Source organism: Rhinatrema bivittatum, chromosome 1, assembly GCF_901001135.1.
Source record: "Rhinatrema bivittatum chromosome 1, aRhiBiv1.1, whole genome shotgun sequence".
NCBI classification, from domain to species: Eukaryota; Metazoa; Chordata; class Amphibia; order Gymnophiona; family Rhinatrematidae; genus Rhinatrema; species Rhinatrema bivittatum.
The window spans coordinates 163,710,999-163,737,120 of NC_042615.1; the positions used below are offsets into that span (position 1 = coordinate 163,710,999).

At 44.0% G+C, this 26,122-nt stretch overlaps 2 protein-coding genes across 3 annotated transcripts in view; both read right to left on the minus strand.

Annotated features, from left to right (window-relative positions):
* Positions 1-25,779, minus strand: part of PGM2 (phosphoglucomutase 2) — a 122,478-nt gene extending 96,699 nt beyond the window's left edge. The window contains exons 1-2 of one of the 2 annotated variants that reach the window (XM_029589528.1): positions 25,639-25,779; positions 2,131-2,298 (exon numbers count right to left, since the gene is read on the minus strand). In XM_029589528.1, coding sequence (XP_029445388.1) covers positions 2,131-2,217 — 87 coding nt within the window. In that variant the 5' untranslated portion in view covers positions 2,218-2,298; positions 25,639-25,779. Of the gene's footprint in view, positions 1-2,130; positions 2,299-17,111; positions 17,318-25,638 lie in introns of those variants that run through there. The other variant, XM_029589520.1, reaches the window with a different exon arrangement.
* Positions 20,017-22,622, minus strand: LOC115084547. The gene is made up of 2 exons (XM_029589540.1): positions 21,754-22,622; positions 20,017-21,634 (listed from the first exon to the last, which is right to left on the minus strand). The coding sequence occupies exons 1-2, from the start codon at positions 22,433-22,435 to the stop codon at positions 21,495-21,497; spliced, it is 822 nt and encodes a 273-aa protein (XP_029445400.1). The 5' UTR covers positions 22,436-22,622; the 3' UTR covers positions 20,017-21,494.
* Positions 25,780-26,122: the final 343 nt, after the last annotated feature.

Below are 26,122 nucleotides of genomic sequence, written 5' to 3' on the forward strand. Positions count from 1 at the left end.
CCTTTTAGAAAAAACTCACCAAGGTGGAGGACAACAAATAAACTAAACAATACAAACTCATTTTCTATTCATCTGATGTGATCTAAGAAAGCTTGAGTAGTCAAGCAATTGGAAAATAAGATATAGTAACAGTCACTACATTTTTTTCACTCTGTAGACACAGAATGGGAGAAAAGCCAAAGGGGGTCAATTTGAAAACAAGCACATGGACGCGGCAATTTTATAACACTCGCCAACGCCATGCGCGTTTATTAAATACGGTTCCCCTGTGCACGTGCAAGCTGGATTTTAATATCCATGCATGCATGTGTGGGTGGATTAGGACATGCGCAGGGGCGAGAATTTTAAAAGCTAACGTGCGCCGATGCGAGTTGGCCTTCCCCAGTTCCCTCCAAGTCTGCTCCAATTAAGGAGCGGACTGGGAGGGAACGTTCCTATCCCCCTAACTACCCTTCCAACCCTTTCCCCTCTCCTCCCTGACCCCTAACCCCTACCTAGCTAGTCTATTTTTTTTTTATTTTAATACTTAACGCTCCTTTGGAGCAGAAGTAACTTCCGCGCGCCAGCCAGCTGCTGGCGTGCACTTGCCCATGACAAGGCCCAATGGCCGCTGTCCCAGTCGGTCCCCACCCCAGCACTTCTGTGCATACTGGGAGATACGCGCATGGCTGGGCTGTTTCTAAAATGCGCTCACACACGGCCTGGCCACACACATATCCGCCATATTTTATGCATGCAGGCCATCAAAAATTCAATCTTTAGTGAATTAGGCCCTTAACTTCATGCATTTGCGGTGCAGAATTCCAAGGGAGGAGTACAAAATGAAGGGGAAGAAAGATCTCAGGGGGATCATGTCTGAAGATCTAAAGCTACAGAACATTATGAGACAGTGAGTAAAGTCAGAGAACTGCTAGGACACACAGGGAATGGTATTAGCAGTCAAAAAAAAAAAAAAAAAAGAGAGGGCCATGACAATTCTGTACGAATCATTGGATATCCTCATCTTTGTCTAATTCTGGAGGCCAGGCCTTCAAAAAAGTAAGTCAGTTCAGAGAATGCCTATCAAAATACTGCAGTCTCTATACTACAACCCTAGAATATAAAGGTTAAAGATATTCAAATATCTCACAGTGTCTAAATAATGCATAGTAATTACCACTTTTCAATGGAAAGAAAATCCAAGAATAACAGGAAATATTTCTTTACTGAAAGGGCAGTTGATGCATGAAACTGATTCCCAGTGGAGGCAAAAAACCATTAACAGAATTTTAAAAAAACGGGATAAGCCTAGAGGATTCTCACAAAGTCAGAAATTAAAGATAAGAATGAAGGTGGTCTAGAGTGTTGCGATAAGAACCTAGGTAGATTAGTTGGGCTACAGAGTCCTTAGCCAACATCAATTTGTTTCAACATGAATTGGCCTAAACCAGTAAATTAAACAAATGACACACACGCGTGCAAAATTGTGCTTTATATGAAAGCTTTCTGCTACACAACCAGCAGTTTACCAGAAAAGAGACTCAATTTTTGCCATAAAGATTTTAAAATGTGTCATGGCAATTTTGGTGTTGTTAAAGTTGAGTCTGTGAAAAAGGGGTTCCCTTACTTCCTAAAGCAGGGGTTCAGAAACCATAAGAACATAAGAAATTGCCATGCTGGGTCAGACCAAGGGTCCATCAAGCCCAGCATCCTGTTTCCAACAGAGGCCAAACCAGGCCACAAGAACCTGGCAATTACCCAAACACCAAGAAGATCCCATGCTACTGATACCAGTAATAGCAGAGTCAACTTGATTAATAGCAGTTAATGGACTTCTCCTCCAAGAACTTAGCCAAACCTTTTTTAAACCCAGCTACACTAACTGCACTAACCATCCCTAGCGAGCATCCCACAGAGCTGGTTTCCAGCTTATCAAATATCATGCATGGAAATGATTTGCAAAAATTAGTTCTTGGAACTAATGTCATATATGGAAACCTCTCATGCACTGCAAATTCTGCATGGGGTTGAGAAACCCCAGGCTGCAGAACGTCTTGCGATTCCTCCATATGCCTCACTGATGTACTGTCCATGCAAGCCAAATCCCCGAGTAAGGCAACTGCAGAGAAATGTCCCACTTTCTTCTTGTACCTGAGTTGTCTGGATAATTGTCAAGTCGTTCATCCGGGCAATGCCCGCTCCCATCGCTGCTCGGAGTCCTGCTGTACCAAACTCCATCCGTGCGCCAAAACATTTTTGTAATTCTTCCGTGTTTCCATCGGCAACTAATTGCTTTACGATTTCCAAGGTTTTAGGGTTCTGCAGTGTTTAAAATAAATAAATAAATAAATAGATATAAATATATATTTATGCAGTAACATTACAGAAAAATGGCACATCTTTACAAATACTTATAAAACACCAAAAATATTGATCACAAACTGAAGTGCATCACAAATGTAATGCACTTCATATGAACTTCTCTTGCCACTAAGAGAATTAATTTTATACGTAGAAGCACACTGTAAGGAAAGGTTTAATGAGCGCTTAACTTACTTACCCAAGGAGACTGAGTTTCTACATTTCTATACAGATTCCTCTATAGCAGTGGCTCCGAATCTTGGCCTGCAGCAGGCGGTCTCCAAATTCAGTCCTTGGCGGGGCCGCAACCCAATCAGGCTTTCAGGATTTCCTCAATGAATATGCAGATAAAAATGGAGGCAGTGCAAGCAAGTAGATCTCACATTCATTGTGGAAACCTGACTGGGTTGCAGGCCCCAGAGGAACATCTAACCAGGCTGGCATTTAGGATATCTACAATGAATATGCAAGGTATATTTGCACGTACTGGAAACAGTGAATATACATGGAAAAGATATGCATATATTCTATGGCCATTATGAAAACTGGACTGATTAGATGGTGTTCTACTACACATTCAGATGTGGGCTGAAAATGTTCCCATTTCTAAAAAATTCATTGTTTCAAAATAATGGATGCCAATGCAATATCAGGGAAGCTTTTGTTTCAGTGTAAAATTTAAACCACATGAAGTATCTTTATTGATTCTTCTGGTCCACCCTGCAATCCAAATTTTTCCTTTCAAACACTTGACTAATTGAAAACGGAGGACATTAAGATCTATCAATCCATGGTGGGTTTTTGGGGGTTTTTTAAATTTCGTTTTTACTAAATATATAGGTCAAGGGGCATCCAAGATGGTGCCCTAGAGAGAGGGTGTGTGCACATCTCTTTCCCGGTTACCTGGATTTTTTCCTAATGCCTCACTCCGAGCATAAATGGAGAGCCCGAGAGAGGCTAAATCTCGATGCCCCGCCACAGGGCATGATTCGTGGGCCGATGGACGACCACATCCTCAGAGGAATTGGAACCCCGCGAGAGGAGTCGCTGGAGGAATGCAATAGAGACGCTCTGACAACCGGCATTCTCCTTGACTCAAAAGTATCACTGACCCCGGCGGAGAGAACAGCTCCCGATAACCCTGCTGCAAGTCAGACGGCTAACCTGACCCACCCGGAGGTGCTTCCGGGTCACACCAGGGAGGGGGCCCTGCGAGAAGCGGAGGAAGATCTGACCAGCGTGGTGCAACCAGGGGCTGCAGGGCTGGACGGAGAGGAGCCTTGAAGAGGCGAACACAAGCTGGAGAGCGGTCTGTTTTTTGGCATAAGGAGAAGATATTGATGAAGGCATGATGCAGGAATTTGAACTTGATTTGGCCCGATGGTAAGACCAGAAACTTTTTCTTTAGAATCAATCTGGTTGGCGATTGAGACTTTGAATAAAATGTGTCTTTACAAATTAGACCTATAGTAAGGAAGGTGAAACAAATGGAGCCACGAATATTAAAATTGAAAGAAGAAACCATAGAAAATAAACGGAAAGTGGACATATTAAAATCAGAAATGGGGGAGATGAGAAAGCAACATCAAGGACTGATAAAGGATAATTCCTACTTTCTAAGGAAATTTGAAAATATTGAAAACCAACAGAGAAATAAAAATTTGAGGTTAAATCAATTTTCCTAGAAAAATTACAGTTACTCCTGTAGAAATGTGGACCAAGTTTGCATTGGAAAGCTTGAAATTACCTCAAGCTACGCTGTCCCCATTATTGAAGATTTATAACCTGCCCATGAGGAAAAAAGTTCCAGTTGAATGTGGAGAAATGCAAATGTTGTCTCCATTAAATTTATCTGAGATCTTGGAAACATCTGCCGAAGAAGAGGCCCAACCAGCAACATTGATAATAACTTTCTTACTGGACTCTGATAGGGATTGGGTACTCAGAGCTTATTTCCGTAATAAAGCTGAGGTATTTTGGGGTATGAGAGTACAAATATTTCCTGATTTTGCCAAAGAAACGCAGCTCAGGAGAAAACAATTTCTAGAATTAAGATCAAAATTAGTACAATTGTGCGCACAGTTTTTCCTCAGATTTCCCTGCAAGTGCCTCATTAAATTTAAAGATTTAAGTTATACCTTTTTTCAACCCTTTCAGTTGGAAAAGTTTACAAATGATAGATTGATTGCTAGGCCTGAAAGTAGCCCGATTCTAGAGCATGTGTAACCTCATAGAGGATAAAGTGTTCAGTAAAAATTTACAATTCCTGCCTAGAGCTTTCAGTAACTTAATTGTTATTATATATTTCCTATTAATAAGTCGTCTCATGAGATGGATCTCCCACATTGTATAGAGGGCTAAGACATGCAATTATAGTATTTCAGTTGTTTATGAAGGGATTTTAGGATGAATATGTAATATTTTATCATTGCATTGTTTTTTCCTTTCAATTGTATACAAATGTATCATTGAAAAAAATATAATAAACAGATAATTAAAAAAAAAAAATTATATATATATATATATATATATATCAAATATCCTGCCAAAGTCAGAGCACAAATCTATTTAGGGCATCAGGAAAAGTAGTCAAATAAAACATTATGAGAGAATTTATGCAATTCCATGTAAATGGTAAACCTTCATGAGAAATGTTTTATAAAAATTTTTCCAATTAAAATGTTTTCAGTAAACCCCACATCTCTGACATTTATTCATAGAATTTATAGCTCACCAATCCACAGATCTCAGCGGATTGCAATAAACATACACAGTATTAAAAGAAACATAATTAATTTGGTAAAATTTGGTTTACCAGGCTCGCTGCACCAACATTTGAAAAAACTCTGACATTATTGTATCCAAAAAGAAAAAAAAAAAAAATCACAATTCTTTACCGAAGGCTACAGCAAAACAAAAAAAAAGTCATCTTCATTTCCTTCATACGTCTGGAAGTTGGACCACTGGGCACCTTCTCTACTGGGGAAATTCCTACTCCACAACACTCCAGATATAAAAGCTCTCTCCTGAAGCAGGGACCGGAAGAGTTTTGCAAGCTAAGGGCCTTATTTTCTAAGGCTATCGCAGGCTTACGCTAACAGCACAAGCCTGCGATAGCTAGCGATAGTAGCGCACGCCTGCGCTACCTAAATTGGGGTGGAGTGGGCCCCGGAAGAGGAGTCGTCGAGGCGTCACCGGGGCCGACTCTGCGAAGATGGCGCGGACAGCGAAAAGGTAAGGGCCTTTTTGCGTCCTATTTCGCGCCCAATAACTACACCATGGTGGCGCTATTGTGTGCGAAACCGGCAGCGATCACACCGCGGCGGTGCAATCATTGCTGGCTAGCACAGGACCGCCCCCCCATTTCGACACCCCGCCCCCCATTAGCATGATTTTCTAAAGTATCGCAGGCCTGCGATACTTTAGAAAATGAGGCCTTAAGACTGGGATACATGATTTCATTCTTTTTTCAATTGAAAAACAGGTCCATATTAAATTAAACAAGCCATGAGAAGTGCTAGCATAAGCTGGCAAATGATGTAGGGTTACAATCCATCCAGAAAAGTACATAAATGAGCCAAAAAAAAAGAAATTTCATAAGTTACATTAAAAAAAATGTGATATACCACAGCATTGAAAAGGAAATTCCACAACAAGGTTCAGCTAAGTGCCCTTGAGAAAAATAAAACTTGAGTAACGTGTTGTCGATGCGTCTGTAAATTGGCAGAAAAAAATCAAAATGTCGTCTAGATAGACTACAACGCAGACATAAAGCAGGTCTCGGAATATCTCATGGATGAGATGCTGAAATACTGCTGGAGCGTTAGTTAATCCGAAAGGCAAGACTAGATATTCATAATGTCCATCTCTGGTATTGAAAGTCGTTTTCCACTCATCATCCTCCCGTATCCTGATAAGATTATACACTCCTCGAAGATCCAACTTTGAGAACACCCTGGCCCCCTGTAGGGGGTCAAACAGTTCAGTTTTTAGCGGCAATGAATATCGGTCTTTGATAGTAATGTGTTTAGCCCACAGAAATCAATACATGGACGCAAAGTCCCATCTTTTTTCCCAACAAAGAAGAAGCCAGCCCCAGCTGGAGATTTGGATTGCCGAATAAATCCCTTCTGTAAAATGTCTTGGATATATTCGGTCATAGCACAGGTCTACAAGGCGGATAACGGATAGACCCTACCGCGAGGTGGGGTAGCTCCAGGAATCAGATTAATAGTGCAATCAAATTCTCGGTGTGGAGGCAAGGTGTCCGCAGCATTTTTGGAGAAGACATCTGCAAACTGACTGTACTGGGAAGGCAATCCCTCAAGATGGGAGGTACAGATGAAACTACAGGAGGGATTTGATCCTTGAATGCAGGTCTTATGGCATGCTGGACCCCAGTGGATGAGTTTTAAAGATGTCCAGTCAAACTGTGGATTGTGACGTTGTAACTACGAAATACCAAGAACAATTGGATGAATGGCTTTCTGGATGACGTAGAAGGTGGTACTTTCAGTGTGGTTCGGAGCAATGTGGCAATCCAATGGAACCGTGTGATGAGTTATTCTCCCTGGCAGGGGATCTCCGTGGATAGAAGATATAATTAACGGCCTTAGACACGGACGAGTAGGAATGTGCAGTTGTTCCACCACATCTTGCAGGATGAAACTTCCTCCGGCCCCATAATCTATTAGAGCCAGGGTGGAGAACTGGTGGTCTCCGAGAAGCAGAGGGAAATACAAATTTAACCAAAACCGTTCCTCTCTTCTCTATTGTATCTTCAGTAGAAGACTCAAGTACCTGGGATATATTTAAAGAAAATACTTGCTCCTCTAATAAATTAGTTTATTTATTTTGTGTTTTTCTATACCGGCATTCGCGATAAGAATCACATCATGCCGGTTTACAATTAAAAAGGGGTGTAAAAAGAAGATACAATAAGAACATAAACAGGTGCGGAACGAAAAACGTTGCAGTTACAATATAACAGGGAAATACACAACTTGGAGCAGAGAAAATCGATAGGAATTTAACAAGGAGAAAGAATTTACAGATTTACAAGTTTATGGTGTTTACTAAGTTATGGACTTTCACAGGGATATTGCGATAGTTGTTTTTATATATCTTAGAAATAGGAGGGGAAGCGTCTACTGGAATTTTTAACACTTCATACATATACTTCTTAAACTGGTCTTGCAATAGAGAGAATCTAGTTAAAGGAAAATTAATAATCCTTAAATTTAAAATACCTTACCTCATTTTCTAGTCTCTCTAGATTTCTAGTTTGTGTCTTTTCCCCCTGTATTAAGTTAACTTGTACTTTTTGCATTTGAAATAACTTTTGTTCAATATCAACCAATTTTTCATTTTGTTTTTCTGCTTTTTCCTCATTTTCTACAACACGATGATTCATCTGTAAGGTAATAGTGGTTAATTTAGATATAGCATTTTCAAGAATGACAATAGCTGTCCAAACAGAGTCTAATGTTATTACTGAGGGTTTCTCTAATTTCTTCATGGAGGATAAGGTGACTAGTTCTGTCACCCCAGTAATCATCTCATCTGTGAGTGTATTGGTGTGAACTTCTACTTCTCCCTTCAAGCAAAGATCTTCTCCCTCAACTGGGGGTATTATTAGAAGATTTTTCAAAAAATCCAGTTGGTATACTAACAAGTGATGTATTTTCTTGAGGTAGCTTGACAGGGAGGAGATGGGGTTGTCTGAGCTCCCGGACTTAGTGATATTGGTGAAGCTAGCAGATCTAACCTTGGCTCCTCTGGTAGACCTGCAACGCTTCTCTTGGGAGATTTCTCAGAAGCTGATCTGAAAAATCTCTCAATTTTCCCTTGAGCTGGGGATGTCGAGGGAGTCGCAGCTGCCATCTCCCTTAATCTCCCCTTCCACTTGGTATGAGGCATTAATTAAACTAGCAATGATAGTCCTTTATAGAATCGAGAGATTATCAGCACTTTCAAATATATGTTCAGTTGGATACTGCTTCAAGATGGAGGAGATGGTAAATACTTTAATATATATAAACCAGTTTTACTTACATGAGGAAAGGAGGTGAGCAGAGGGGCTTGTCAGACAAAGCCGCGCGCCAATGTCGACTGCGTGCCGTGGGCGGGGCGATCTTATAGGCCCCGAATGATGATGTCAGATGCGGAAGTGTTCGAGTCCTGTCGGGGCAAGGCAATTTCTTACCCTCAGTGGTTCAAGAAAGCTGTAATTCCAGGTAATTATTTCTCAGTTCTGGTGTCTCTAAAGCACCAAGGGCTGCTTCTTGCTCCTTCTCCTCCGACCACTCTTTTTTCTGAGCTGGTGACTAATATCTCTCTATTAGAACACTACCCGATAATACTGGGGGGTGATTTAAATTGCATCGTGGATCCAGCACTTGACAGATGCCCTTCTAGGAGTGGTCATCCAATGGGTGATAAGAAAGGCTCCCCATTTCTATGTAAACAACTACATTTGGTAGATCTTTGGAGATCTTTGAATCCCGGGAAGCAGGAATACACCCATCTGGCTTGGGCCCATGCTTCGTGGTCCAGGATAGATTATTTGCTGATATCAGAAAGCCTGCTCCCTTTTTTTGTTAAGGTCTATACGGAAGACCTGCTTATTTCTGACCATTGTCCAATGGTAGCAAATATGGAGACTACCTGTGCATTGAGTGGGGAAACAGTGACGGATGCCTGCCCATCTCCTTTCTGACCCAGAATTCCCGGAATATTTAAAGAAAAAATGGGCTGACTTTGTAGCGCACAATGGGCAACATACAAATCAGCTGTTTTATTCTGGGAAACTGCGAAGGCAGTACTACGGGATGAGGTCATAAATTGTGAGAGTTATAAAAGGAAACTGCTGAACATATCATTGGTAGACCTCCAGAAAATGATGCGAAGTCTAAGGAAGCAACTCTCTGGCAACAAGTCTGACCCAATTTTCGCTCGCTTTAAAGCCACACAGGTAGCGATTAATAATCTACTCCATACTAGGGCAGTTCAACCTCAACAGCAATACAAATACAGAATGTTCCATCAGGCAAATAAATCAGGAAGGATGCTGGCCCGCCTTCTAAAAAGTCAGGAAACTCATAAATGTATTGCAGCTATTAAAGACCTTACGGGAGGGGTTAAAACAGCTACAGCTGATATAGCTCATGTATTTTCCCCAATACTACAAGGCTTTATATTCTGCGGAAGATGCGGATCCAGCTCTTGTACAAGAATTTTTAGATCAGGTTTTTTTGCCCCTCTGTAACTGAGGAACAACGCCTCAAACTTAATCAGGTGATACAGCTCGAAGAGGTTAAGGAAGCTATTAAGACCTTACCGGCAATGAAAGCTCCTGGGCCCGATGGCTATGACTCACTTTTTTATAAGACCCTTTGAAATGAGATCCCGGAGGCCCTACAGGGACTATATGAAACTATGTGTTTAAAGAGGGAAATGCCCTTCTCGGTGAAGGCCGCCACTATAGTGGTTCTGCCGAAACTCGGTAGAGATCCTCTTTTACCAGGCTCAAATAGACCCATCTCGATTTTGAACCTGGATATAAAGATTTATGCCAAAATCCTGGCTAATCGGTTAAAAGATGTAATGCCAGGTATCACTGCAACTGATCAAGTGGGCTTTGTAGCTGGCAGAAGGTCAATGGTGAACATACACAAAGTGCTTTGTACGCTTGAAAGTTGTCACTCTAGAGATATCCCGGAACCTTTGTTAGTTGCTTGTGATGCTAAAAAAGCTTTTGACAGAGTGTCCTGGATCTTTCTGCGGTAAATATTACTTAAATTTGGATTACAAGGTAAAATCTATGATTACATTTCCACACGATATACTAATCCTACGGCGCGCATTTTGGTGAATGGCACACTCTTTGAAGAGTTTCCCCTATGTAGAGGAATTAGGCAGGGGTGCTCCTTGTCCCCACTGCTTTTTATCTTATCAGTGGAACCGTTGGTTAACGCCCTGAGGACTCACCAGGGGATAGCGGGGATTCCAGTGGGGACGTGTAGCTATAAAACTTTATTATTTGCAGATGATTTATTGTTGCTATTATCTAGGGCCAGGGAATCTCTTCCAGCTGCTCTGTAGATATTTTCCACATATCAGGTAGTATAAGGTTTTAAACTGAATCTTGACAAAACAGAAGCTTTGGATATTGGGGGCAACTTAGAACGCACTTGGGCTGATTTCCCGGTTAAGTGGGCCGGGGATACAATAAAATATCTGGGGGTTAAAATACATAAAGACACGAACAGGTGGTACGCTATTAATGTACATTCCCTCCTAGACAAGATTCAAGGCCACCTGACAGCCTGGCATAACTTTCCTCTATCGCTGCAAGGTAGAATTGCGGTAATAAAGATGGTAATAGCGCCAAAAGTACTCTACTTTGATAAATATGCTCCCTATCAGTCTGCTGGGGAAAGATATAAAACAGCTAAAATGCAGCATCATGATCTTTTTGTGGAAAGGGAAAAAGGCACGGCTGGCTTATGCGACCATGGCCGCCCCGAAAGAAAAGGGTTGGGGGGGGGGGGGGGGGGTGAATTCAACCTGCCTGATTTTAGAAAATATGTCTGGGAACCAGTATGCATTTTTTAGGTGATTGGTTGTATGGTTCCTCTGACTACACTGAGTATGCACTAATTCAGGCTATTTGTTGGCCAAGTCTAGTCTTGCATCTTACTCAGAGAGAGCTGAAGCCCCTAGGTATTAATGCCCAGCTTGTATTCAATTTGAGATGTACCTGGGTGGTCATTTGCAATTTATTACGGTTATCACCAACTCTGTCTTTGCAGTATCCACTCAAAGACAACCCAAAGCTGAACTTTAGGGAACTTTTTTGCAGATGCTTCTCTCCTGCAGTATTGACTGGCACTCTGGGAGTCTTTTTAGATCCCGTTAGTGGGAAAATATTGGAATTTGGTGAGATGCAAGCGAAGCTGGGACCCAAAAGTATTCATTTTCTGGGCTATGCTCAATCAAGTTTGTTTGTAAAAGGTATTATGAGTAACAGTGACTTTCCATTAGGAAATACATCATACCAACTTTCCATTAGGAAATACATCATACTAAAACAGGGGTCTTTATCTTTATTGTATAAATACTGTCAGAATGTTGCTGATTACCCCATATTAGATAGATTGGTGATCAAATGGCAGGGGGATCTGCGGGAAGAACTAGACATTTTGATGTTAAAGGAATGTTCTCTCTCCATTCCTAAAATCACAACTGATGTGAATCTGAGGGAACTGCAGTATAAAATATTTCATAGGGTAATATGCTCTCCAGAAAGGGCATATCAGATGGGATTGGCGACCTCAGACGCGTGTGGGATGTGTACCCAAATGCCTGCATCCCTGATCCACACCCTTTGGGAATGCCCACACATACAACTTTTTTGGGAATCAGTTCGCACTCTAGCGTCTGATATGTTTGCGACCACAATAACTTGGTTCTGCACATTTTGCTTATTGAATAATGATGTTGGGGACCTCTCCCTGAATCATGACAATTTAACCTTTTTTGCCAAAACATGCCTCATTGTGAAGAAATGTATTCTGATTAAGTGGATGGATACCGCACCGCCTGATAGTGCACTATGGAAGGAACGCATCACAGAACTTTTCCAGTTACAATACGGATCCCTTTTTCCCTCTTACACAGCCAGGAAGCGGTTATGGTTCTCAGGGATCTGGTACCGGTTTTACTGTTCACTTCCCACTACCACGAAACAGTTGTTTCCTCTACCAGACCCGACACCAGATCCAACACGGCCTCCTCCACTTGTTTCCGTCTTCATAGGACTATTTGCTGGCCATTGCTGGCTTTCTTTTTTTGTGTGTTTTCTTTCCTTTTTGGGGATATGGTTGCTCGTTTTGGTTAGACACTTGATTTAACTAGGGATATCGCGGGGGGGGGGGGGGGGGGGGGGTTTGAAAATGGGTAAAACTCTGTTGGGACGTCAGACCTTAATGTGTGAATTTAATACTGAACTGCTGTTATAATATTGGACTCTGATGTCTTCAATAAAAAAGTTTTGGGTAAAAAAAAAAAAAAAAAAAATTTGTAACCTATGCCAGTAACTGCCAATTCTGTATATGCGAAAAGAGATACATGAGCCTCTAATCACACTATGGGCTTTTTTCCCCCATTCTGCGTCTATGAGAAAACAGCTTAGTGAATCAGGCCCTAAATTTGATGTTGACAATTCAACTTGAAAGCTGGGCTACAATCTCATAAAGAGGTTTGGTTTTTTTTACTCAATAAACACAGGATGCAATTATATTTAAAATTACCAAACTTGGAAAATATCTACCCGAATTATCTAAGCCATGAATCTGAGATAATGAAGCTGGAAGGAAGTACAAGTTTCACCTGCAGTACATGACTCACTATGCAAAATATTTAGTTCTCACAGTAACAATTTATACAACAGGGGTGACACCACCAGTCCCCAAGAGCCATGAACAGGTCGGATTTTCAGGATATCCACCCTGTTTCATGCTTTACAAATAAGTAGTAGTAGTAGTAGTCTGATTCATGGTAAACTTTAAAATAAACTTTAAAATACTTAACCCATTACTGTGATTAATAGATAAATTACACCTTTTGTTCTCCTTTTTTCACCTGGAGAACAGCAGAGACGGACAATTTTAGCCCTTTAAATATTAAAAAAAAAAAAAATCCAATAACTTCAATCTACAAAAACAATCTACACAGAGGACAATTTACTTCTTTGATTTAAAGAGCCAATGAAAAGATTAAACAGTTGTCTAACTTTTGGGGGAAGGTCAATAGATGGGCAGGTTCAAATTGTTTAATTTGATCCCAATTGCATTTTAATGTTTGTGTATTTCACAACCCTTCTGTCAATGGTTCACAAAAGAATGCTACTTTTTGGATGCGCAAATAACTAGTGATGAGATGCTCGAATTTCCTCAAGTTTTGGAAAAAAAAAAAAAAAGACACACACTGCCCATCTCTACAAAATGCAAGACGTGCAAGACTTCTATCATACACAACAGACTGGTAATAATGTGTGAGTTTACAAGACCCAGAAAAGGTTTTGTTAATATCAATTTCTTACAATAGAATTTATCTCCAAAATATTATTTTCTCTCTTTCAGAGTGTAATACTCCAACACACCTTAATATTAAAATAAACAAAAATATACCGTATATAAATTTAGAATTTTTAATTATTCTTTTAGTATGTTTCTTTAATTTTTTTTAAATATACATATACAGAGGAATTTTAAATCCCTACATGTGCCAAAGCCAGGAGATACGTGCACAAATCAGGAAGACCAAAACGGGACATGGGCGTTTCGGGTCTGCAACCTGAAGTATGAGCGCAGGCATGCGCCGGGTCTCCCCTATCGCGTAACTTTACTTTTGCTACAGATGGCATGTAAGTTTTAAAATTTAAAAAAAACAAAAACTGGATTAATTAGCGGGGTCTGAAGAGTTGGGGGCTAATGGGGAAGCTAGGAAATCCTAACCTTTACCGGGGTGAACGGGGGAACGAAATGGGCAAACTGCGTTTTGCGTCAGTACGTGTACCTAGCAAAATCCCCCCACTAACGCGGTACAGTTGGTATTTAAATACATATGCACACATCCATATACAATTGCATGCACATATATGTGCATACTACTGATTTTAGAACATGCCCTCATATACCCACCTATGATATAAGATAGCTGTGTCCACTCACGCAAGCCAGCATGCACACGTACATGTATGCCCGTGCGGCTGTTTAAAAGTTATCTTCGTAGCGTTTTTGAATTTCAGGCTGCCATCACAGGAAAAAATAACAAAAACTCCTTCCTGTATCAATATGATTCCTAAATTTTTCTAACAGCCATTTATAAAGAATATTTAATTAAAATATTCCACTTAAATACTAAGGTGCTTAATGTCTCATAATCCAAGATATCCAGATGAAGCAGCCTCAACAGTACTTATCTAAGCCAACGTGGCCATGTTTCGCTAATTACACTACATCAGGGCTGTGCCAAGAAATGCTCTGCGACCTCCGTCTGCGTCTTTCTTTAAATTTATGTGGCAAACAACACTTTCTTAAAACATTTCTGAAGAATGTGTTGTCCACATAAATATAACAAATATATAAATTATATTTTAATGCTAAGGTGTTTTGGGGAGTATTACACTCTGAAAGAAAAAAAATGTTTTTACGTAAAAATTCTATTGTAAGAAATTATTAACAAAATCCTTTCTGGGACTTGTAAACTCACAGTGTGTTCTGTATGATAGAAGCCTGATACATCTCTCTCTCTCTCTCTACACACACACTATTTGATGGCGATTTACCAGAAATAATGCATAAACATCTAAAATATTCAGTGTCCAGTCAGTCGTCCTCATATCTTTATGGACAATTTGGCTGATTTATTATTATTTTAGTTCCATTTTTCAAAAGTTGAACGGTTTGAATTACCAGCTCTCAACTGGACTGACTAGTCAGTATTTGTAAACTACCCATCAATGAAACCTCAGATGCGTAAAAACATAGTACATTTTGGCAGAAAAGGAGGCACATGGTCACATCCAGTTTTCCTAGCAAGCTTTTTTGTTTTTAGGGTAATAACTGCCATTAAAATCTGAGTTACTACTGGTGACAGAAGGCATGGGGGTAATTGATGCACTGTGCAAGTTATCCCCATGCCTTATGCAACAAAATTAAGATTGCTCCTCTCCTCTGATACTTAAAATGAAATTGAAAACACCACTATGCAAGCAAAGTCTTCAACTCTAGATCACTATAGCTAAAGACACTACAAGTTAGATTCATCCAGATGGAAAATGGCCAGCCTGTCATATTCTTAGCTGGGACAAATATGTGATTGGGACATGATGAAGCTCAAGTGAGTAGACTCAAACACCACCAGAATTATTATTTTTTTTTTTACAGTAAAAAAGAGGCGGATGCAGGGAAAGACCTTCCAGTCAACAAAGGTAAAAGGGACTAAAACAGCAAAGGCATTCAAGAAAGCCTGAGATACGCACACAGGATCCTGGATTATGAAGAAGCTAGGGCAAAATTAGGAATTTCTGGTCCTGGAGTGCCACACACACAGGTCTGGTTTTCAGGATATCAATAATGAATGTGTGTGAGGTTTACCTTTATGCACTGCCTCCATTGTGTGCAAATATATCTTATGCCTATTCATTGTGGATGTCCTGAAAAGTAGCCTTCTCTGTGGCACTTCAAAACCACTGGCATGTATCCTTGGAGCTAGGGCCTCTAGCATTGCACCAGGAATTAATTTAGGAAAAAAATGAGATGGGCCTAGACCTAGTCCTCATCTGCTATCCTATTCTGTTTCTCTATAAAGGAAGGCAGTCCGGGCTTGTCCCGGCCCGACGCAGATAACATGGGCTTGAGCAGCTGTGAGTAAGGGATAGGATTAGCAAAGGCAGGTGGGGGTGGGGGAAAAAAGGGGAGTTAGGTAACCAATAGCAGCATCAGCAATTTGAATGCTGTTATGCTATTGGTCAGTAGTTAAACAATAGGCTGGAGCAGAGCTTAGAACTTGGGAATTCAACAGCAAGCAGAGGGCAGGTATTTGCTTCCCTCCCTCCCTCCCGAAATTTTATATTGCTGTTAATCATCTTATGAGTGTTTGTATTATATATGTCGCAGTGGAGGCGGAAAAACCCGAGCCATATGTTTAATGTATTATTTGGAATTGTAAAGGACATTGGAGGAGGGGGGGGGGGGGAATGCTCGTGTAGTTTGGGGCTGCTACACGGGAAGGCCTAAAGAGCAAGAGGGGGCCGATGCTCAGGCCGCAGGCTTACCCTCACTGGTGCCATGGCGGGGTGAGTGATGGGGGGGGGGGGGTACCTAAAGTCGGCTTACCATTGAGACGCGGTGGTAAGCGAAAGAGGGGCATGGGGGCGGTGGAGGTTTGGGGGAATTAACTTTGGAATTTTGTATAATTTGCTGGCTCGGGTTATGTTTTAATAAACTGCGGCCATTATTTAATGCCACATTGTTGTTATGCGCATTTTGTTCAGGGAGAGAGGGGCAAGTATGTGTATGTATGCACGAACAGCTAGTATCAAGTCCCTATGTTATACTATCCCAACAATGATAGATCGGTCCAGAATCCAACTGACAGGGGCCACTGATCCTGCAACCATAACCAGACATTTATTGGTATGAGCTGGAAAACAGTTTGCAAAAATTCAAGTTTGAGCAATCAGGATGTAGGCGTGTTGTAATCCCAACTGTAAATAGGCGGGAGCTCAACCGGCACGTACCTACAAGAATAATCCTTCAGTTTGATATAAAAAAGAAAAAAGTTTTCTTAGCGTTTCCTTCAAAAAACCACTTTTGATATTTCAATAGCATTTAAGCACATGCCCCCAAAGCACCGTAAAGCTGGGTATCCTAGTCAGAAACGTAAAACAGGAAAAAAAACAAACCAAAACTAAAATCGGGGTATGGCTGTATCTGCAAGAGACACTGACAACTCAACAATGAGCAGCAGTGGGAATATCGAGGACAGGACAGAAGGTTATCGTCTAAACAGAAACCAAGATCCGTCACTGCCCGCCGAGTGGGACTGGGATATTTCTACCTCCTCCTGAAATCAGTCCCAAGCAGAACGAGAAGGCACTGGGAAGGAGCTGAGAGCGGCCGCTTGCAGCCCCAGCACAGGAGAGACAGCGAAGCGGAAGAGCGCCGGGCCCGCGCTACGCCTCCCCACCGCCAGCCTCTCACCTTGTCCCGCTGCAACCACTGGTGCACGGCCCGATCCAGCACTGCGTCCGCATCCCCAACGTTCACCCCCTGCGCGTCCATGCCTCTAGCCGCCGATCACCGAAGAAGTGGCTGCCTTCCAACTACAGCCAACCTGCAGCCAGATCCTGCGCCCACCACCCAGTGACGGCGTGGGCAGGGAGGGAAGGGGCGGGGCGGTGCAGAGCCAGAGGCGAACTCGACTTCTAGCGTCATCAGCTTTCAGCCTTGCAGAGGTCAGAGATTGCGCTCTGTAGGCTGCTGCCCACGAGGAGGGAATAAAGCAAAGCGCTGCCAGGGGGGCGGGGAGTGGGAGCAGGATAAAAAGAAAAAAATCCCTCAGCTTTAAAAAGTAGGCGAAGAGTGGAGGTACGAAGACCTAGTTGACAAATGATTTTTTTCAAAGCGTACGTTTTGGTTTTTGAATTTAAAACCCCAGAGATTTCTGATGTATTAAAATATCTGTTGCCATTAGACTGTTTTGTGTTTTTTTAACAGATGCACATTCTATCATTGCTATTTTGTGTAGAGACTACATAAAGTTGTGATTATTTTCCCTATATATCCCAATCTTCGCTTGTCCACACGAAAGTTCTCTTCCAAGTCTGGATAGAAAAAATATAATCCAGACACACACAAAGGTTTCAACATTTATTTTTTTTTATTTAGGAAAAAATATTTGAAATAATTGTGCAAATCTTTACAAGAGATAAAGAAGGCAACTGCAGCAGCAGATCAGGATCGAGAGGAGGAATTAAAGAGGCTGTGGCAGCTACAGGGGTGGATAAACATTTTTATGGGGGAGGGGGGACTCATTACAATTTACTTTAGTTTATTTCACTATGAAAGATGCCATCTTTAGTTCTTTGCTGAAGGTGAACAATGAAGTTGGTCACCCCACTTCACTATAACAACAAAGTCTGGTGGTCAGGTTTGTTGAAATACGCAACACTGGGCTGAGATGCTGGTCCATCAGTTGGGATCTGTTGAGAGATTTGTTGCATTTCGTAAATGAAAATGTTTGTTTACACACATAAATAGAGCCAAACCAAACAAGATTTTCTGGGCCTCCTTAATGATATGTGAGAACTTATCCTCTTTCAAGCTACTTGCATAGAATTCATCTAGGGTTTCTAACTTGTACTTTTCTTTCAAGGTGGAGTCACTCTGGAGATCAATGAGCTCCAGCCACAATTCTTTCGGGGCTTTTTCATAGTCAAATGCTCCACCGTGTTTTCAGTCTTCTCAAAGTCCAAGAAGCAACAGGAAAATTCCATATGCAAATCACTCACAATTTTGCTGTACCTGGCGGATTTTCCTGACGACACTTGAAAGCCTTGGAGTATTGTGAAAAATAGTAGCTCGACTTTGAAAGCTTTAACACTAGCATACAATTCATGCACAAACACATTCTTGCCCTGTAGTTTCAAATTAAGATCATTTAACTCTGGCACGCCGTAGCTCACGGACGACCGCCCCTCCCACCCTTGACTACGCGACAACAGAGTAGGTAAGCCAAGATAACTTTTATTAAGTGGAAGAAACGGCCACAGCCAGCATTTAACATTATAACCATATTACTTTATATTGCAGCAGCTTAAACAATTGGCATTAGCTAAATGCCACGCCCTCACCGGTACCTTGCTTGTTCTTCCCACCCCAATGCTTTTTTGGAGACGGCAGTCCTCCATCCTTCCGCTCCGTGAAGGTGGTATACCATTGGCACCCCGCTCCGTGAATGCCAATCCCGCCTTCCGCTCCGTGAAGGGGAACACCCGCCACTGGCATCCCGCTCCATGAACGCCTCCGTGGCTACTGCCGCTCCGTGCAGTATTCTGCCGCCTCCTCCCACCCCTGGCCTTGCGGGCCGCGATTATTGCTTATGCCAGGCCTTCATTGGGCCACCCCCAGACCGGCCATTATCTCGGTCTCAGCCATGCTGGCCTTGCGGGCCGCGGTTATTGCTTATGCCAGGCCTTCATTGGGCCACCCCCAGACCGGCCATTATCTCGGTCTCCGCCATGCTGGCCTTGCGGGCCGCGGTTATTGCTTATGCCAGGCCTTCATTGGGCCACCCCCAGACCGGCCATTATCTCGGTCTCCGCCATGCTTAGTTATATCCATGCCCCCGCTTTCCCCCTATGCAAAGTCCTTGGTGCTGTGCTCCTCCCCTTCCCCCTCCCCCAACACCAAAACTTCCCCTCTATGCAGCGATACATCCCCTTATGCTCCGGTGAGGGCACCCGCCAAAGTAGGAAACAGTAAAACCTTATTTGTTTTCTACCCCCACTAATTAACTAAAGCTGCTGTGGCCGTTTGCAGGGCAAGGATGAAGATATCTACCCCAACGTCTGATAAGTGAACCCCATCCGGCCTATACATACCTGAACATGAGAGCGAAATATCATCATGCTTGATGACATACCCCCTTATAGCTCTCAACCACGTCCCCACTTCTTTATTTAATTTGCTCCTGCTTTTTTCGATGGATTTGTGCGACCTCGCGTCCCTCCATACCAATCGGGGAATAATGTGGGACCATACCAATACCACGGCTGGCCATATAGCCTTAATTGCAGTCAAGTCCTTCTTGATCGTGATTATTAAGTCAATGTTTTTGACTGCGACCAAATCGTTACCGCCCAAATGACAGATGATATCAGGCTGTGGTAGTTGCCTGGCGTATTGGAGGATGCAAGGCATTAGTTGGACCCACCTCATCCCTCGTTTGCCGAGCCAGAATAAGCTGGCCTTGCTATGCGGTATGCCCATCTGCTCGCTGGGGTCTTTCTCTTGGTTCTAATGTGCGCCCAATAAATGTACGAGTGCCCCATGATCCATATCACTTTCGCGCTCCCCGCTGGCGAGTCTATGATAGACAAAATAAAACGGTTATGTGTAACAGGAAGGTAAATATATGCTTTTTATGTTTCCCAGTGAGACTGTTCATTGGGCTGTCTGGTTATTGGGTCGTATGTATGTTTTGAATTTACCGGATTTCCACCGCCCTAGCGCCTTAATTTGATCTTCGCTTAAACCGCTGCTGGCGAAGGATGCCGCGCCTATTCAGAATGAATGTGTGTGATAAGCTCCCGCGTCTTCCCCTATCTTTTCCAAGCCTTTGCGTAGCATACTGATAAACTGGTAACGCGATAGCGCGTTGCCATCTTTGTGTTTTAGAAAGGGCCCTCCCCCCAGCGGGCGTATTGGGTATTCTGTTGTAGCCCTTACAGGGCATATCACCCCCGTATGAGCAGGGTATAATGTAATCCAGCGACCTACTGCCCGTTGATCAGTTTTTGCTCGCCTGAGAAAGATCTGTACTGTCTCAATAAACAGCCCTATGTTTTCTATCAGGAGACCCCCATCCGATGCCCTGGTCACCTTTGCCCTCGGGATAAGCTCGATGTTTCTAAATGCACCAAGGAACATTAGTGAAAAAGCCACGGTCCATAGCTTTACCTCATAATTGTCCCAAACTAGGCTGGGGAGCTCCTTTACCAGTGCTTGTAGCAGCATTGGTGTGATAGGCTTTCTGGCGTCCCTTCTAACTGGTTCTTGTCTCCGCCAACCCTCTAATATCTTTATGAGAAAGGAGTTGCTAATTGAGCCTATCCCCCATAGTTTGGAGACGAAAACAATAGCAGCTACATGTTGCCCTGCCTGTGCTCTTGATACTCCCGAGTTCTTGAGGTAGAGCAAGAACTCTGTTACATTTCTCTCTGTCATTGTCCCCTGAACTTGCGTGTTATTTGATTGGCAAAATTTTTGGAACAGGCTCCAGCCGCGTGCATATGCTCTCCCCGTACTCTGCCAGAGCCGATCTCAATATGGAGGCGATTCCGGGCACCCTAATTCCCAAATCCGCGGAGGGACGTGATAAGGGTGATGCTCTGCTTCCGGGGCCAGGAATCTGAAACGAGACCACTGACAACGAGACAATGCATCAGCGATGCCGTTAGCTTCCCCCGGAACGTACTTAGCCTTAAAGACCATGTTAATGCGCAGGCAGAGCAGTACTAAATCCCGCAATAGCCTAATGACCCTAGGGGAGTGAGCGGTGAGAGAATTTTTCGCCTGTACAACCGCCATGTTGTCTGACCAAAAAACCACTCTTCTGTTGTGGAAACATGCTTTCCACATGTGTATTGTTGCAACAATGGGGAACAATTCGAGAAAAGTGATGTCTCTGAGTAAACCCATGGCTTCCCACTGTACTGTCCATCGTTCCGCGCACCATTTCCCAGCCAGATAGGCCCCAAATCCAGCGCTCCCCGCTGCGTCGGTGTAGAGCTGCAGCTCCCTATTGGTCATGATTGGGTCCCTCCAAACTGTCCGCCCATTATATTCCCCTAGGAATGTCTTTCATACTATGAGGTCCTCCCTGAGCTCCTTGGTGATTCTAATGAAATGATGGCTCCTGCGAATACCTGCTGTGGCTTGGGACAATCTTCTCATGAAGGGGCGACCCATGGGCATGATCTTGCAAGCGAAATTGAGGTGACCAATGAGTGACTGCCTTTGTTTTAGCGTGATTGTTCGGTAGTAGATATGTTGGCACGTAACGCTTCTAGTTTTGCGGGCGGTAGGCGTGTGACCATTTGCAGAGTATCAATTTCGATACCGAGAAATGACAATTTTTGTGACGGTCCTTCTGATTTGTGCTTAGCTAGCGGAATGCCTAATTCGTCAGTTTTCCGGGTGAATGCTTCGAGGGCTTGCGCACAAGCCTGTGTGTCCCTATGGCCGGTAAACAGAAAATCATCCAAATAGTGTATGATTTTCCCTTTCCCGATGTCCTGCTCTACAGCCCATTGCACAAATGTGCTAAACCTCTCAAAGTAGGCGCAATATATAGAGCAGCCCATCGGGAGGCATTTATCGAAGTAATATTTACCTCGGAATTGAAACCCCAACAGATGGAAGCAGCTTGGATGTATTGGAAGCAAGCGGAAGGCTGATTCAATGTTGGCTTTTGCCAACCATGCCCCTTGCCCCCAATGCCTCACCATGTCTAATGCCTGGTCGAATGAGGCGTAGGCGACCGAGCATGCTTCGGGGTCCAAGTAATCATTCACTGACCCATCCTCTGGGAAGGATAAATGGTGAATCATTCGGAATTCCCCTGGCTCTTTTTTGGGAACCACCCCCAGAGGGGAAATCCTAAAATGAGGTAGAGGTTTGTCCTTGAATGGGCCTTCCACCCTACCCATGTCGCTTTCTTTTTTGATCTTTAGTGCAATGACCTCTTCATTATTCCTCGCAGATAAGAGATTCTTAGCCTCTGTGGTGGTTTCTGGCCCCATGAAAGGTATGTGAAAACCTTGGGAAAACCCTTCGTATAGCCATCTGGCCTCCTTGGGCTGATAACCCTTTAAACAGACCTGCAAGCTATGTATCTTAATGGGGGTGGGTGCTCTGATGAATTTATTGTTGCTCTGTGTGGGGGATGGTTCCTCCCCTTGAGCATTTTGTTTGAGGGTGGCCTGCACCGCATCCTATGCAGGCGTGTCTGAATTTGCAGGCAGCAGTGAATCTGCAAAAACCAGATTTGAACAGCCTACAGATGGGAGTCCCCCCACCCCTAAATCTAGTGGCTTGCCCCCACCTTTGCCCTTGACGAAAGGGCTGACCTTGCCGAAATGGAAATCTTCCCGTAAAAGTATGTTGGCGAGGAGTTAACCATGTACTCGGCTGGTATGCATTGCCAGCGAAGCCAGGGACAACCTCCTGCACCTGTCGGTACGGTGTGATTTTTGAGAGCCAGAGGTCAATATCCTTGCGATCCCATTCTAAACCTGGGTTCACAGCCATGTTCCTTCTGAACTGCTCATCATACTCCAACCAAGCCGTACCGCCATACGTACGATAAGCACCACAAATGACGTCCTGGTAAGCAATTAAGGAGCAACATTTTTCAGGAAATTTTTTGACCTATGATGGATGACAGAATTCTGAATCCTGCTGACCAATTAGCTAGCGTCTTAGCGATGCAGGGTTTCTCCCTAGCTGAGAGTTTGCACGCTTCGTGGCATTTGGGATCGGAACCCTCCCCTTCTTTCCTGAGCAGCTCGAATATATCTACATATTTGCTGCGCCATATTTTCTCTTTTAACGCCTCTGACACATGCGCGGTTAGTGAGCCCACTGTACATGTGTATTGCGCAGCGTTATTGCCATTCGTGGCTGAGCTACCAGTGGTATTGTGCCCATTGGTCCCCAGCTGACCCACCGTTGTTCCAACCGCTGTAGCTGTGGTTGGTGTTCCAACAGCTGTAGCTGTGGCTGGGGTTGGTGTCACAAGTAAAATATCCCCCATGGGTCGTCCTGACTGCCCTGTTTCCTGTGTTGGGCTAGTGTTAGCATTACCCTGCCCATGCCAGTTATCGAAAATAGCTTTCATAGCAGCGAAATTGTCAGTAGGAGCGCTTTGTGGCCCCAGCCACACTTCGCTGCCATTCCTTGGTGGTGGGTAACTGGGCTGTGTTGGGGGTACCTGCACATTACCCTGGCCCCGGTTTAAATCAGGGTACTCACAGTTCTGTCCTTCGTGCGGTTGCCCGTGTTGTCCATGAGCTGTCTGTTGACGTGCTGGTGGCTGGGTGTTGCCAGCTGAACTGTTGGAGCTGCCCGCTGCACCGTGCTGTGGACCGATGGGCACTGAGCCAGGGGATGGGCTAGTGGTATGCGTTAAGGCATCCATCATTGCCTTCACCCTGTCCGTGCCATGGATAGCAGCCGCTGACCAGGTTTGGTCCATGAGCTGACGCAGCTGTCGTTCGGTAACATTGCCGAAGTTCTCTCGTGGCGGTGCTGCAGGGGTCGGTGCTGCAGGGGTCATGCCCCGTGGAGGGGGCTGCTCCGGCACATAGCAGCCCAAATGGCTGATGCTACGCGGTTGTCGTGTGCTTGCGGATTTCCTCTTCTTATTCCTCTGTGTCTTGGTCTTACGTTTTTCGACTTCTGGCGTTGCCGCGAAGTTTTACTGCAATTTGCTTGGCTTCCGACGTGCTCGCTTGGCTAGAGCCTGAGCCTGGTCCGGCATAAGTGCGGACGGGGCAAAAGCCATAGCAAACTGAGTGGTAGCCATGCTGTGTAGACATATTAAATGGTTAGATCCCGCACAGTTTTGGGGGGGGGGGGGGCATATGAATAGGTAGCCAAACGTGGGTGTGCGCACACCTGCTAAGGGGGGTGGGTGGGGGAGGGGGCAGCTGGGGTACGGGGGGGGGGGGCTGGGTCTGGGCGCACGTTTGGGCCCGGCAAGTTTGGGGGGGCTGGACGGGAACAGGATGGGGGTGGGGGGCAGCTGAGGAAGGTGGGGGGGGGGGGGGGGGCGAGGGGCGGCCAGACTCTGTGGGGAGGCGGGAGTGCCGGCGCATGGGGGGGGGGGGGCCTGGGGAGTAAAAGGAAAGTAATAAAAAGAAAATCCTGAAAGTCCATGTGCTGACCTCCAAAATGGCCGCTGCCATGTGCTGACCTCCCAAAATGGCCGCTGCCATGTGCTGACCTCCCAAAATGGCCGCTGCCATGTGCTGACCTCTGCTGGCAAGCCCTTCCCATGAGAACCACAATACCATGCTAAGATGTAAGCCAACCTTTCATTAATATTTTAATTTACTTTGTATAGAGCTGCATAGCACAGCCTAAATCATATCTATCAAGCTGAGGGTCCTGTACCCCTTATAATTCAGATAAACGTGCACATGGGACAGCTGTCCCTTTAAATGGTAACCGAATGCTAAATATCACCTTTAGGATTAATATAAAAACATCCTGTTAACCTGGCTGAGCACTCAAATGCCATACCGCTGTCCCATAGACATATCCTCAGAATTCCCAACTACGGGATGCTGGCTACTTAGGTATAACAAAGCACATCCACAGGATGTTGAGGTAGCATGGTAGACATGAAGCCTGCCCACTTCCTAGCAATTTAGAGAGCGAGGGGTAAAGCAATACATAGAAAACATTGATTTTAAAGTAAAGTAAGCCTACAAGATCAGTGCTCTAACCACTGAGCTACCAAGCCTAAAACTGCCAGCCATGTGCTCTAACCACCTATGCATTCACCATGTGTAGACCCCTTCAATGGCGTTTCTTAAGAGGCACAAGTGAAAGATAACCAGCCCTGCACTCGCTGCCCTTTCAATAAATACAGCAACATGCAGAGCAAGCATTGTGCTGAAAGCCAGCCATGAATTCATAAAATATATATATAATAACAGGTAAAGTGTGGCCATGTGCCCATGGCGTTTCACTAAATATATATTAGTTAAAATATATATAACCAGCCATGTGCTAAGGCATTTCCTTAAATAAAATAACATTCCAGGCAGAAGCAGCCCTGCATTCAAAGCCTTTTCATTAAATAAAGTACTGGTAATGCAGAGCCAGCTCAATGCAAAGGGGGGGGGGGGTGAGCATACCTTCCAGACCTTAGCAACACAAAATTACCATTAATATTCTCAACATTTTGCCTATAAGCCACAAAATCTATGTACTTTACCCAATGATGTAATCAAAGAAATCGTTCCTGCTCCTTTAGCTGATCTGCTCCTCTTACAGCACGGCCGTGCTGGAGGCAAAGTGAAAGTAAAAGCAAAACTGTTGTAGCACAGCCGTGCTGAGGTCAGCCTGTTGCTCTCGCTTCCAGGCTGCAAATGTGCTCCCCCCACCCCGCCCTACCTCTAAGTACCCGAGCTCAGAGACGCCGCCTTCCTTGTCTCATTGGCTCATGCCCAGGTTTGAACTGGCCCCTAATCCCATTGTCCGCCCCTCTCCGCACCTAGGCTGTGCCCCCCTCCCTCTTGCCTGCCGCACGTCTGCCCAGTTATACGGCCCATGCCTCGAGAGGCAGGGCCTCCTTAAATGTGTCATGATATCCACACCAAAGGCAAGGTCACATATCCAGTTTGGATCATTTAATTCTGGGAAGTCTTTTTCTTTCCCCTTCATTTCCAAGAAGCGGCTAAGTTTATTTCGAAGTTTCC